Source organism: Ovis aries, chromosome 8 (assembly GCF_016772045.2).
Source record: "Ovis aries strain OAR_USU_Benz2616 breed Rambouillet chromosome 8, ARS-UI_Ramb_v3.0, whole genome shotgun sequence".
In the NCBI taxonomy this organism is placed as follows: Eukaryota; Metazoa; Chordata; class Mammalia; order Artiodactyla; family Bovidae; genus Ovis; species Ovis aries.
Genome location: NC_056061.1, coordinates 70,127,565 through 70,143,057, shown reverse-complemented (window position 1 = coordinate 70,143,057; position 15,493 = coordinate 70,127,565). Strand labels below are relative to the sequence as shown.

Genomic DNA, 15,493 nt, shown 5'->3' with positions numbered 1-15,493 from the left:
AAACAATTAAGGCTGCTAACCTAGTTATTTGTCTCAGTTTGTGGTACCTTGTTTGACTGAGAAACTGAAGTGTGCTAGCTGCCTTCTTTATCTGTCAATATGGCATGCTGCTGCTGCTGCTAAGTTGCTTCAGTCGTGTCCGACTCTGTGCGACCCCATAGACGGCAGCCCATCAGGCTCCTCTGTCCCTGGGATTCTCCAGGCAAGAAGACTGGAGTGGGTTGCCATTTCCTTCTCCAATGCATGAAAGTGAAAAGTGAAAGTGAGGTCGCTCAGTTGTGTCCGACTCTTCGCGACCCCATGGACTGCAGCCCACCAGGCTCCTCTGTCCATGGGATTTTCCAGGCAAGAGTACTGGAGTGGGTTGCCATTGCCTTCTTCACAATATGCCATATAAACCTACATTTCAGGGCAACACATTTGCAAAAATAAGAAGGCCAAACTCTCTGGGATCTAAGAGTCTGAAGAAGTTATGAATCTGAGAGACTGTGCTCTTATACATTTCAGGTAATTCTCCATTGTCATTCATTCTCTGAAAGCCAAGCAGAGGATCCCAAGATTCTTTTGTATTTATCAAAACTAAATACCTCAGGACTTTAGAACTGGGTCATTATATCAAGAAAAAAGACAAAAGCACAGTCAGGGGCCTGATGAGCTCTTCTGCCATGTTGTAAGTGCTCAAGTGATAGACTGAAGGACCCGAATAAAGGAGGGACAGTGGGCAGAATTGTGTGTAAGAGAATAATTTGGCACCATAATCAAATGTTAGTTGTATTTGTAGAATTCTGAACATCAGGATAAAAGTTGAGAAATATCTATCAAAATGCGTAACTTTATGTGCACCTGATATATGGATATTTGAAGAGTCTGGTTAATTGTATATATTTTAACCTTTGAATTTTAGACCCTGTATTCACTTCCTGGGGCTGCCAATAACAAAGTGCCACCAACCAGAGGGCTTGGATAGCACACATACATTGTCTCACAGTTCTGGAGATTAAAAGTATGGGATCAATGTGTCTATAAGATTGATTTGTTCTGGAGGCCTGTAAGAGTGAAATCTCATTCTTTTTATCTTCACGTCCTCTTCTCTCCATACATGTCTGTGACCAAATTTTCCCTTCTTATGACAACATTCGTATTGAATTAGCCTTCCCTCGTGGCTTCACTTTAACTTGATTACCCCTTGTAGAGAACCTATCTCCAAATACCATTACACTTTAAGGTGCATGGGGTTAAGGACTTCAACACAGGAATGTGGGAGAAATGTGATCCAACCCATAACAGACCTTCACAATTAATTTACCTATATGGCATTTTATAATATAGAAAATAAAAGAACATATGTTAAAAATATTTGCTTCATGTGGCTAAAAACTACACTGAACATCCAAAAAGTCTAAGAGACTAACTGCGCGAAATTCACATACGCTCTCTATACTCTGCAGTCTATGACCCATAAGCAATAATAAAATTATTTTTTATTGAAGAAGTTAATTAGCATCACTCACTAAATTAGAATTTGTCTTTAAGCAGTTATTCAGCCTTGACTGAAATCTGTTACAAGCACCCTTTGGGGGTAGAAATTTGGCATCAATAACTTAACACCTGACACCAGAGAACAAATTTTCAGTGGAAGGAGCTATACATGCTAATGAAGCTTGGAGCTTACTGGAGGTTGATTTTAATGTTTCTCTTGCTTTCTCACTAATGAGATCTAAATTATAGGACTGATAGACTTTTTCTTCACCCATTATTTAAAAGCCAGATCACATTTTAATTTCACATCAGATTGCCCACAAAATATTAAATAAGGTAAACGTAGCACAATTATCCATCTTAGGAAATGTGTTCATTTTTCTTTTTGTCCTAAATTCTTAAGCTGGAATTTGCGAAGAACCTCAGCAAAATCTGTTTTCTCTGTCTTTCAAATGGTTCTTTGTCTGTATGGCTAAGAATAGGGTGCCACAATTCAAGAGCTGTATCTCTTAGTGTGATAAGAAATAAACAAAAGCTTATGTTCCTACATTGATGTCACCATTCCTGTAGTTTTCCTAATTTTTTCTTTCCTGCGGACAAAAAATAATGCTAATTTTCACCTTCAAGAAAAGGTTATTCTGCCATTTCTTCTGGCCATTAAGGATGGAATTTGCAATGTGGAGCCTATAAAACTGTCTTCTTTCTTGATATCTCTCTTGTCTTTTGCACGTTCCCCCTCCCCTTCTCTCAATACCCTGTGATGTTTTGTGTGAAGTGCTTGGGTGCTCATTCTGCCCATTGTACTCATTATTGCCAGTGAGGGCTCCTTTGATTGACAGCTGAGGTGGCAAGTGAATTCTGATTCATATGCTTCAGTAGCTGTTGTACCACAGGTCCCAGACTGACAAGTGAAGCACATGGTGTAGGATTGTGATGTAATTACCTGGAACCACAAATCCAGATTCACTCAAATGAATGCAACTGCTTTTGATTTGCAATCCAAGAAAGTAAGGTTCCAGAATGTCAGCCATCCATGTTTTTCCGTTGGTCTTCAACCAAGTTGTGACATCACTAGGGTGGATTTTATTTAAATTCAACTGTGTTGAGTCATGGTAGCAATAGTCAAAACTGATGTGAGTAGTTTTTTTCAATAATGGTACATTCTTGGAACTCCACTGGTGGTCCAGGGGCTAAGACTGTCCTCCCAATGCCAGGGGCCTGGGTCCAATCCCTGGTCAGGGAACTAGTTCCCACATGCCTCAACTAAGGGTTTGCATGTCACAACTAAAGATCCTGCATGTCCCAACAGCAAAAAAATAGATCCCACATGCTGCAGCTAAAGATCCTGCATTCCACATACTCTCTCACAACCGAGAGTTCCCATTCCTCACTGTTTGTCTAGGAATCATTTGTGGTCTTGAAACTAGTGTTGGAAAAAGTAAGAGCTTCACTTTACTGGTCCATGTGTAGAGCTAAGCAAGTCCACGTCCTCTGGTCTCCATAATCTTTATTGCTGCCAAAAGGTATTGAGATTTATATACTCAGCTCCTCCTGCACACTTATTGGGATCTTCTAGCTAATGGTTCTGGAATCTAGCTGCATATATTATGCATGTAATATGGTTAATTTCTAAAAAAATAAAATAAAAATCAATTCACAGAATCTGAGACCTCACTTTGGAGCCTCTTTGTGAGTATCTCTGGGATAGATCCTGATAATAGTTTTTATAAAAGCACCACATGTGTCTTGAATGCAAAGCCACATCTGGGTTGACTGTCAATATCCATTTGGTACAGTGCTTTCTCTTTGACCTTTCCAAATAATCTATAGTGAAGATGCCAGAAATCTCTGATGTAATTCATGATTGATAGTGAGTTATTCATAAAATAGTTCTCTGGAAGTTTTATGATGTCATTTACAATATAATTGCAAGCTATGATTTTTATTCTGTTATTGAGTCTTTGAAGTTTGGTATGTCTTCTCATTAAAACTACCTTACAGAAGACTTTTTATTCATATTTCAACAAATTGCTTCTCACCTTTAAAAAAAAAATCCTAATTTTATCATCTAAAGTATCTTTGACACCAAAAGGAGATTAAAACTGAGATGAGTAAAAATTGATTTTTTAATGGTGTCAAATCTTCTCTTTTGAGTGGAGAAGTAAAAGTTTAATTACTATTTAGAAAGGACACACATGACTAGAGATGTATCACCTACTATAAGAGACAACAAGCTGAAACAAGATGCATATCAAGGGCACATTAGCTGTCTGATTAAGCATATTCTATGGTTCTGTGTGTTTCCAACAAGCCCAGTATTTTGTCTCCATATCCCATAGAATGGTTCTATATAATTTACCTTACAACTTCAATTTTCTCTCCTTTAATATGCTGCTTGTTTTCAGAATTTAACTTTAGTTACCCATCTCCTAGGTTCAGGACATCTTACTTTAAAAAATCAGGAATTACTTTATATTAATTTCTTAAATCTGTACTCTGACTCCTAGCATTTTTAGAGGGCAAATTAATTATGCTATGTGAAAGTTGGAAATATCTGATATAGAAACTGGTGTTATTCATGTGTATCTGTTGGTGTGTATTTCAAGGGCTTATTTCCATTAGAAACTTGATGTGGGAAATATGTATGTTAAGGTACCAACTTTGGGCCTCTTTATATTTGATTTATTCTAAGTTTCTTAAGGTTACTGGTTAGTTTAAATACATTTGAAGACCAAGACTGAATGAGATGATAAAATAATGCTCTTTTTAAGCAACACAGTATGATCTATATAGTGAGTCTGGTTTGGGATTCTGGTTTCTTATTTCATAGGCTCAAATGTCCTGATTTACCCTTTGTATATCTATATGAACTCTTTGGTATTTATGCAATTGTTGCATGCTAGCCACTTTATTTTGGCATTTATTTACTAGCAAATACTAAATGCTCCTACTCAAAGAGTACAGTATTTAATAAAACTCTAGGTAACATTTGGAATTTAGCTTGTCTGTCATGAATATTCATTTTAATATGTAACTAGTTCACTTCAAAATTTTGCCAGTAAAAGTACATGATTGTTCAGAAGGCTGTATAATTGAGCTGTCCACTTGCCTCTTTTCCAGTTGAGTGTACATAAGTATGCTCAGTTAAACCCCAAAGTATAGGTATGGCGGCCCAACACTATTACCTGCTTTGTCCCCCAGCAGATTGCTGCGGGAGGAGTCTTTATGGGATAGTTTGAAAGAAGGAAGGGAATGTCCAGATAGAGGAAGTTTCCTTCTCTCATTACAACTGCCAGAGAGAAGAGGCAGTGACCCATAGGTGTGACGTTTCCATTCCTGCAAAGACTGACTACTCAACTCAGAGTCCTGGTCAAGCATAGCTCTGGGCTGCTCTAAATGTATCCCTTCTTGTGGTCTTTTTCTCAGCCCACTGGGCCCAGTGGAGTGTCTGAGAATTCTTTGGAGTCAGTAATAAAGTAAAAAACCTTTAGATCCTCTGCCCCTCTTCACATGGGGTTCTCTGGTGGCTCAGACTGTAAAGATTCTGCCTGCAATGCATGAGACCTGGGTTTGATTCCTGGGATTGGAAATTCCTTTGGAGAAGGGTGATAAAAGCAAGGTCCGATGCTGTAAAGAGCAATATTGCATAGGAATCTGAAATGTTAGGTCCATGAATCAAGGCAAATTGGAAGTGGTCAAACAGGAGATGGCAGAGTGAACGTCTACATTCTAGGAATCAGTGAACTAAGATGGACTAGAATGGATGAATTTAACTCAGATGACCATTATATCTACTACTGTGGTCAGGAATCCCTTAGAAAAAATGGAGTAGCCATCATAGTCAACAAAAGAGTCTGAAATGCAGTTCTTGGATGCAATCTCAAAAACGACAAAATGATCTCTGTTCATTTCTAAGGCAAACCATTCAAAATCATGGTAATCCAAGTCTATGCCCTAACCAGTAACACTGAAGAAGCTGAAGTTGAATGGTTCTTTGAAGACCTAGAAGACCTTCCAGAACTAACACCCAAAAAAGATGTCCTTTTCATTATAGGGGACTGGAATGCAAAAGTAGGAAGTCAAGAAATACCTAAAGTAACAGGCAAATTTGGCCTTGGAATACGGAATGAAGCAGGGCAAAGGCTAATAGAGTGTTGCCAAGAGAAAGCACTGGTCAGAGCAAACAACCTCTTCCAGTAACACAAGAGAAGTCTCTACACATGGACATCACCAGATGGTCAACACCAAAATCAGATTGATTATATTCTTTGCAGCCAAAAATGGAGAAGCTCTATACAGTCAGCAAAAACAAGACCAGGAGCTGACTGTGGCTCAGATCATGAGCTCCTTATTGCCAAATTCAGACTGAAATTGAAGAAAGTGGGCAAAACCACTAGACCATTCAGACATGACCTAAATAAAATCCCTTATGATTATACAGTGGAAGTGAGAAATAGATTTAAGGGTCTAGATCTGATAGACAGAGTGCCTGATGAACTATGGACGGAGGTTCAGGACATTGTACAGGAGACAGGGATCAAGACCATTTCAAGAAAAAGAAATGCAAAAAAGCAAAATGGCTATCTGAGGAGGCCTTACAAATAGCTGTGAAAAGAAGAGAAGTGAAAAGCAAAGGAGAAAAGGAAAGATATATCCAACTGAAGGCAGAGTTTCAAAGAATAGCAAGGAGAGATAAGAAAGCCTTCCTCAGTGATCAATGCAAAGAAATAGATGAAAACAGTAGAATGGGAAAGACTAGAGATCCTTTCAAGAAAACTAGAGATACCAAGGGAACATTTCATGCAAAGATGGGCTCGATAAAGGACAGAAATTGTATGGACCTAACAGAAGCAGAAGATATTAAGAAGAGGTGGCAAGAATACTCAGAAGAACTATACAAAAAAGATCTTCATGACCCAGATAATCATGATGGTGTGATCACTCACCTAGAGCCAGACATCCTGGAATGTGAAGTCAAGTGGGCCTTAGAAGGCATGAGTATGAACAAAGCTAGTGGAGGTGATGGAATTCCAGTTGAGCTATTTCAAATTCTAAAAGACAGTGCTGTGAAAGTGCTGCACTCAATATGCCAGGAAATTTGGAAAACTCAGCAGTGGCCACAGGACTGGAAAAGGTCAGTTTTCATTCCAATCCCAAAGAAAGGCAATGCCAAAGAATGCTCAAACTACCACACAATTGCACTCATCTCACCCACTAGTAAACTAATGCTCAAAATTCTCCAAGCCAGGCTTCAGCAATGCGTGAACTGTGAATTTCCAGATGTTCAAGCTGGTGTTAGAAAAGGCAGAGGAACCAGAGATCAAATTGCCAACATCTGCTGGATCATCAAAAAAGCAAGAGAGTTCCAGAAAAACATCTACTTCTGCTTTATCAACTATGCCAAAGCCTTTGACTGTGTGGATCACAATAAACTGGAAAATTCTGAAAGAGATGGGAATACCAGACTACCTGACTTACCTCTTGAAAAACCTGTATGCAGGTCAGGAAGCAACAGTTAGATCTGGACATGGAACAACAGACTGGTTCCAAATAGGAAAAGGAGTACGTCAAGCCTGTATATTGTCACCTTGCATATTTAACTCCTATGCAGAGTACATCATGAGATACACTGGGCTGGAGGAAGCACAAGCTGGAATCAAGATTGCCTGGAGAAATATCAGTAACCTGAGATATGCAGATAACACCACCCTTATGGCAGAAAGTGAAGAAGAACTAATGAGCCTCTTGATGAAAGTGAAAGAGGAGAGTGAAAAAGTTGGCTTAAAGCTCAACATTCAGATAACTAAGACCATGGCATCCAGTCCCATCACTTCATGGGAAATAGATGGGGAAACAGTGGAAACAGTGGCTGACTTACTTTGTGGGGCTCTAAGATCACTGCAGATTGTGACTGTAGCCATGAAATTAAAAGACGCTTACTCCTTGGAAGAAAAGTTATGACCAACCTAGATAGCATATTCAAAAGCAGAGACATTACTTTGCCAACAAAGGTCCGTCTAGTCAAGGTTATGGTTTTTCTAGTAGTCATGTATGGATTGAGAGTTGGACTATAAAGAGGGCTGAATGCAGAAGAATTGATACTTATGAACTGTGGTGCTGGAGAAGACTCTTGAGAGTCCCTTGGACTGCAAGGAGATCCAACCAGTCCATCCTAAGGGAAACTGGTCCTGGGTGTTCATTGAAAGGACCGATGTTAAAGCTGAAACTGCAGTATTTTGGCCACCTAATGTGAAGAGCTGATTCATTTGAAAAGACCCTGATGTTGGGAAAGTTTGAAGGCAAGAGGAGAAGGGAACGGCAGAGGAACCAGTCCCACCCTTAGCTGAATTTCAAATTCATTAAGAAAAGACACCTTTATGGCTGTCAGCACTTAGGAAATTTCAATGGATTTTGGAACTCTGTGTCAGATATGGGGATGAAGAACAAATATATATTTCTTATAATAAATTACAGCATCACAGTGTGTCTACTTATTTGTTGTTATTATTTTTATAATGTCCTCTAATAAAATTTTATAGTTTTTTCTGGATTAAAGACATTCCTAGATATTTTATAATTTTGTCATTATTTTTGAATAAGACTTCCCCTCCTGCTCCCAATCTGTTTCTACCTGGCTATTAGTAGTACAGAGAATGGTTATTTGATTTTTGTGTATTTTCTTTCATCCAGATAATTTAATCTTAACACTTTTAATATTGTTCATAGCTCTTATAGTTGAATCTTTTTTGACAGAGAGATATTTCTTCTTCTACATTATAGCTTTAGATGAAGCATATAGAATAGTGTTGAATACTAATGGAAATAGTCCTTACTTTGATTTTATTTAAAAGAAGGTTGTTATTAGTTTCTTTTAATCTCATACTATTTGAAATTTTTATACAGAGCTTTAAACAGGAATGATTGCTGAATTCTAGCACATATTTTCCAGAATTTATGATATAGTCATAGGAATTTTGCCCTTAATTTGTTAGTACTTTTAAATATGTTGATGGATTTCCTAATATTGAACCACATATACATTCATGGAATAAGTATAACGTGGTGGACTTATTTTAATATATTTCTAGATTTGGTTTCCTGATGCCTATACCCTGACCTTCTAGTTAATTGAATTATTTGTTTCCCTCAAAACGCCACCACCAGTATTTTTGTCTTTTAATAGTAATATTGGTTCTCATGTTCTTAATACAGCTTTTCCTGTGCCCAGTGTTAAAGGTTAATTGCATTTTAATACTGCATGTTTTATGCAGCTGCAATAACACCAACAATAGTTATAGTTGACTCCATGTGTTCTTCTTAGGATTCTACCAAATATCTGGCTGGGTAGCTGCCCTCGCCAAGTGGAACACGTAACCATCAAACTGAAGCATGAACTAGGGGTTACAGCTGTCATGAATTTCCAGACGGAATGGGATATTGTACAGAATTCCTCAGGCTGTAACCGCTACCCAGAACCCATGACACCAGACACTATGATTAGGCTGTATAAGGAGGAAGGCTTGGCCTACATCTGGATGCCCACACCGGATATGAGCACTGAAGGTAAGTGTCCAAGGGAGCTTGCTGGATGTGTTTCAGAGAAGCCCTTGTTGGTTTTTGCCTGTCTGTCTGTCTGCCTATTTACCTACCTACCTGTCTATAACTGAAAACCTGTATGTGAATGATAGCTATGGAAAAATATAAGGTTTGGGGGTTAATATATTATATATATATATACATATATGATATATATATAAGATCTATATATCTTTTGACACCTTGGCTAAGATTCTGTTTCACATTGGTTCTTTTAACTTATTTATTCATCAAACATATTTATTGTGTATCTACTATGTGTGTGGGGCCCTAGGCTGGTGGCTGGGAATTCAAAGGTGAAGAAAAGCAGGCACAGCTCCTGTCCTCAGGACAGTCCAATAGGGAAGATAAGCAGTAATCAAATGGCTGCAAATAGAAATGTAAAGCTCTGGTCAGTTTTCTGATTAGAGAGTTACATAGATCCTGCAATGAGAGCATGCACAGGCGAATCAGACCTAGGAAGAAGGGTCAGGGAAGGTTTCCTTGGGTGTGCTTGAGCTGAGATCCAAAGTGGGAGTTGGGCACAAGTGAGGTGGGCAGAGGCTTCCAGACAAAGGCAGTAGCTTGTAGAGAGTCCTCCTTGCAGGAGAGCACATAGTATTGCAGGAACTGAAAGATGGGCAGCGTGGCTGCAGGTCTGGAAAGAAGGGAGCAGAGTCCTGCAGACACAAAGAAAACTTGAGACTCTATCCTTATGCAGTCAGAAGCAGTTGAAAGGGAGGGAGGCTGAGAGATGCTAAGATAACCTTTCTCCCCACTACCCCCCCAAAGTGCCCTTTGATTGCAGTTTGGAGTACGTAGGGATGGGCCCACAGTGGTCTGGGGAGGCCAGTTAGGAAGTTACTGCAGCAGTTAAGGTGAGAGGTAAGGAGAGAGAACTGCAGCTGGGGGCAGGGTGGCAATGTGATGCTTCCATTTACTGCACAAACACTGGCTGAACTTGTCTCTGTGAAGAGGGAATTAGGGTGTGACACAGGTGCTGCCAAGAATCAGAGACAAATGAGGAACAGTTTGATCTCACGGTAAGAGGCAGTAAGGCAAGTTCAAAGCTAATTAAAGTGCAAAGAAGAAGGTGATGAGGATGAGTCACACGCGCTAGGAGGTTTATGGTGTGGGAGGAGAATTTCTGCAGAGAAGCACAGAGAGGCGATGTGAGTGTCCTGGGATTTGAGGCAGGTCAACGTAGAGGGAGAAAGGGCATGCCAGGTGGGAGGAACAACCAAGGCACAGAGGCGTGGGGTTTTAGAGGAATAATCTGTATTTCATCCTGGTCGGGGAATAGGGTTCTTGAAGGAAAGGAGTGGAGATCTCTGAATCCAAGAGAACAAGCTACTCGAATAATATCAATCAGAAGCCAGCAGAGGGCAGCAGAGAGCTATGGACTGGCGCAGAATGAGGGCGGTTCAGTTCAGTTCAGGGGCTCAGCCCTGTCCCACTCTGCGACCCCATGGACTTCAGCATGCCAGGCCTCCCTGTCCATCACCAACTTCAGGAGCTTGCTCAAACGCATGTCCATCGAGTCGGTGATGCCATCCAACTATCTCATCCTCTGTCGTCCCCTTCTCCTGCCTTCAACATTTCCCAGCATCAGGGTCTTTTCCAATGAGTCAGTTCTTTGCATCAGGTGGCCAAAGTACTGGAGTTTCAGCTTCAGCATCAGTCCTTCTGAGGGCATTTGGTGAACTGCTATTCTGGAGGAAAGAAGGAAGACAGTGATGTCCAGCAAGGAAATGTTTCTATCATCAGTCGTCTTCCCCCCAAAATGCATTATGTATCAAACTCTGGTTTGAACAATTTTGAATGTTAACTCATTTAATTCTCATGACAAGAGTCCAGGCAGGTGTTATCTTCATTTTTCTGAGAAAGAGAATGAGGGACACAAAAGTTAAGTAACCTGGCTGGTGTCATACAGCAGAGACACAGCCTGGATTTCAGCACACACAGTCAGACTCAGAATACTGCGCTTGCCACCGTGCAATGAAGCTTCTTTACATGCTCACATGGACTCTTCATGCACTTTATACAGACCACCACCCACACTTTCAACCTGCCATGTTCATCATCAGCTGGATTTAGACAAAGACATGAGCTTCTTGGTCTTCCCTGGTGTCTCAAAGGGTAAAGAATCTGCCTCCGGGAGACCTGGGTTCGATTCTTTGGTTGGGAAGACCCCCTGGAAAAGGGAATGGCTACCCACTCCAGTATTCTGGCCTGGAGAATTCCATGGACTGAGGATCCTGGCAGGCTACAGTCCACAGGGTTGCAAAGAGTCGGACACAACAGAGCAACTTTCATTTTCACTTCATGAGTTTTTAGGGAGATAGCTTGTCTCCCTAGTCAATACTCCAAGATGTAGGTGGGGACCTGGGGACTCTGACAGTCTTAGGACCTTGGCCATCTTAACTCTTTATGAATATTTATGGTCCTGCTGGCCAAGCCAGGCTCCTCAATGGGCCTGTCTGAACTGAAATATCACTGGAGATGAGGTATTGTTTTTCTTTCTGAAGGTTTGGTTGGTTGGTTACTCTTCTTGATAATGAATGCTGATCCATTCATTGGAGAGCTTCGAGAGCTCCGTCTTTTTCCAAGGAATTAAAAAAAAAAAAAAAACCCGAATCATTATTTGCACAGAAAAGTGCAGTGAACCTGGGTCACATTTGCCCTGTCCAGTTTGCTTCTCTGGCTTCAAAACTGAGAAGGTTGTTAGGAAAGTGTGCCCATAGCTTCCAGGGAGGGTTTTGCTTCTAGCTTCATTATCGCATTGGAATAGGATGTGAGACTAGGCTCAGAGAAGCTGAGATAAATATGGCTTGCCCTACCCCAAGCACTGATTACCCCAAAACCTTGCTAATTGCTAGGGAATTTGTTCGATAGTTTGGGAATATGCAGAAGCCTGAGGGAAAATGCTATCCCTAAGGAGCCACTGTAATTTTGTTAAAATCTTGTGGGGGTCATGGAGTCCCAGGACCCACGTATACAGTGGACTGTCTTTCACACTGAGGCAGTTTGGAAACAAGAGAAATGGCAACAAAATGAAAGCTCCCAGTTGAAAAAAGCCAAAACCTGAGAGTAAAGAGTTTCTCTGGTTCAGCAAAACCTGGGGGAACCTGAGAGCAAAGAGTTTCTCTGGTTCAGCAAAACCTGGGGGAGTAATCAAAGGGTTAACAACCACTCCTGAATTGCAGAGGAATTTTTGACCAATAGATCAATCTCCGTGGCTCACAATATTAGCACAATGAACACATAGATTAATTCAGCTGAATATTTTTAGAACTCTAGAGAAAAATCCATCTGGAAGTGTTTTGAGCCACAGCATAATGCTGTCAGATAAAGTCTGAGAAGAAAGACTGTTTGTTAGGCCTGACTGTCACCACTGGTTGTCACAGACCTGTTATAATCAATCGTGCCATCGATTCTCACTCTTGTACTTTTTGTCATGCAGAAGGGTTGGGATTGTTTAGGGATTTTTTTCTTTTCGTAAAAAAAATTTTTTTTTTTTTTTTGGTTTGTGTCTTTCACTTGAGAAACGAAAAGTTCCCGAATGTAGCACTCACCTGAACACATGAAATCTGTTCACTAGAGGAAGTTATCCTTCCCACGGGAAGCACTCACACTGTGTTTTGACCTCTGTCAGCGCAGTGCCATTTATAACAAACGGTCTAGCCTTGCCTCCCAAAGGGGCTCATATGCGCTCCAGAGTCCTTGCCCACCCCTTTGTTGCCACGGTCTGAGTCTTTTCTCTGACTCAACACACTAAATGCAGTGTTGCCGGGGCCATGGCACCTGGCTTGAGCCTCATCACCCTGGAGCAGCTGTGTGATACGGGCAGACTTGGAAAATGGGGAGTCATAATATCTGCCTCACAGGATTATAGCAGTAGAATAAGATAATTGATATGGAAGAGCTTTGAAAATTCCAAAGTTGGGGCCATATTATCAGTGCCAGTTCTTCCATTTCTATTAAAGGGTGTTATAGATAACAGGGACCTTATCTATATTAAAGAAAAGAAGATGCACTCAAATAAAATTGTAATATATTCAGCATTAATCTGCCTCTGGGTTAAGAAAGGAAAGACGTGTGTGTGTGTATTGGAAAGGCTGAAACTTATGCCAGGAACAATTTCTTTCAGGGTCAGCCTTAGGTCAACCTCAGATATCTTCAGGGACCCCCAAAAGCCATTCCAGAGTTGGATTAACTTGGAGGAGATGTGGACCAGAAATTAGATAAGAAGGGTCTTGGGCTGTCTCAGATCAAATCAGTATTAATGGTTTTGTTTTACTTTGTTTTAATTCATGTATTCAGTGAATGTTTATTGAGCATCTATGGGGAGTCAAGGCCTGTTTTAAATTCCAAAGTAAAAATGACAGATGGTGGAGTGTTTTGTTGGACCTGCACTGGCTTTAAAATTTTCAACTTACTTGCCAGCATTTAAAATTTGGAATATTTTACATTAAAAAAAAATCAGTGGTTCTCTCTTGCCTTGGGGGTATTATTGTTTTTAAAAATGGAAGCATTTTATTGAATTAAATTCCATCTGGAGGCTAAACATATGAAACATTCAAGTTAGGGCCTCTGATTGACGCTGCCTTTATTGTGTGAGCCCTGATCCTGGGCACCCTTGTGTGATTCCTTGGTGGGTTATGTATGAGAAATGGAATATTTCCTGCCACATCAGTAAACAAGGATGTCAAGTCATCAGTGATTCCAGCCCTCTGATGTGAGCTCGTGAGGTCAAAGGGCACTGAGGAAGAAGAATACCCATAATCCACAGCACTCAGACTACAGTCACTCCCTATGGTTGAGCCCGCAGGAGCTCAGGATGTGAAGAGCACAGGATACTGGCCCCAGAATAGCTCAGATGCATATGAAAGGAATGGTTCCAGTGAGCTCAGACTCTTGCATCTTCCCCTACATAGAAAAGATACATTCCTTAACAGGGGACATCTGGTTTCCTTTACTTAACAATAATCTTTTGATGTTCAAACTCCCTGCCCTTTGTTGTAAAATTTCTGTATAACCTGGCTCATCCCCTCACCTCCTTGGAGCAGTTCTCTCAGGGTGACTTAAGATGCTGTCTCCCGGGCTTGAAGTCCTAAAAATTCCCATCAAATAAAACATAACTCCCAACTTTTAGGTTGTGATTATTTTTTCAAGATGACGTGTATTTGCTCAGGCTCCCTAGAATGGTTTTCAAGCAAGAAGACATGCAGGGCACAGACAGCCGTCTGGGTAGGGACAGAGATGCTGAGCCCCAGGGAGGGTGTCACTGTCCCACTGGGGTGACAGCTGCAGCCTGACTAGGGAAGTGGAAGCAGGGGCTCACTGGGGCTTCACATTGACTGCAGGGGGCCAGCAAGCCAACCATGGACCAGCTAGGTTAGGGAAGATAGTGGTACAGAACCAGAGACTTCAGAATTTGGACGGCTGGAGTGGCCATTAAGGAATAACCTTGCGCAAATTTCTGATATAACTGAGGGTGATGATAGTGCCAGGCCCATATTTGTTGACAGGTGGCTGTTAAGGAGCTATTGCACACAGAGCTTAGAGCCGTGCTGAGCAGATAGAAAGAGCTCAGTACATGTTCGCTGTCATCAATCAAAGTGAAGTGAAATGCAAGTCATTCAGTCGTGTCCAGCTCTTTGCGACCCCATGGACTGTAGCCCACCAGGTTCCTTTGCTCATGAAATTCTCCAGGCAAGAATACTGGAGTGGGTAGCCCTTCCCTTCTCCAGGGAATCTTTCCAACCCAGGAACTGGGCTCGAGTCCCCCGCATTGCAGGCTGATTGTTTACCGTCTGAGCTACCAATCAAAGCACAGTCAAAATAAAGGAGGGCCCAGCTGGGGCCAGGCTGAGCTGGGTGGGCACCCTAGATAGGCTGGTGCCCCTTTTTATTCTTTCTTCGTGTTATTTAAATAAGTGTTCGGCTGAGTGATTCTAGAAGGGTCTAGAGGGTGAGAGCTGTGTTTAAACTGGGAGCCTTCTGGAGTTTCCCAGTGGCAGCTGACATTTACATTCCAGGATTATGTGTCTGAGCTCACTGAACCTTAAACTAACACAAATCCTTTCTCAACTTTTAAAATACCTCTTGAAGAATCTTTTACAGATAAAAAGGAAGGGGGGAAATACTAGGTCATTTTGGTCACTTGGTGCAGACCCTTCCTTGGGGTATTTCTGGCCAGAGAGAAGGTCAAGAGAGGGGATTCTGATGGGTCCATGTAGACCTGGCCAGGGCAGGCTGGTCCTGACGCTACAGAAGGTGAGTATTAACTCTGGGTCTCTGACTCCAGCAGCTCCTCCTGCTAATGGCCGCTGTGGTCTACTTGTGTATTGGGGATTTACTGAAAACTCCCATTAAAAATGTTTCTGTTAATTCCCTGGCAATAAACATGGAAACTGGAGAGGCAACTGTAATGGGG

The 15,493-nt window shown here is 41.2% G+C and overlaps 1 protein-coding gene across 1 annotated transcript in view; it reads left to right on the top strand.

The window, feature by feature from the left end:
- Positions 1 to 15,493, top strand: part of EPM2A (EPM2A glucan phosphatase, laforin) — a 114,052-nt gene that overhangs the window by 93,862 nt on the left and 4,697 nt on the right. Inside the window, exon 3 of the mRNA XM_015097458.4 lies at positions 8,801 to 9,042. Within this exon, the coding sequence (XP_014952944.2) occupies positions 8,801 to 9,042 (242 nt within the window). The remainder of the gene's footprint in view (positions 1 to 8,800; positions 9,043 to 15,493) is intronic.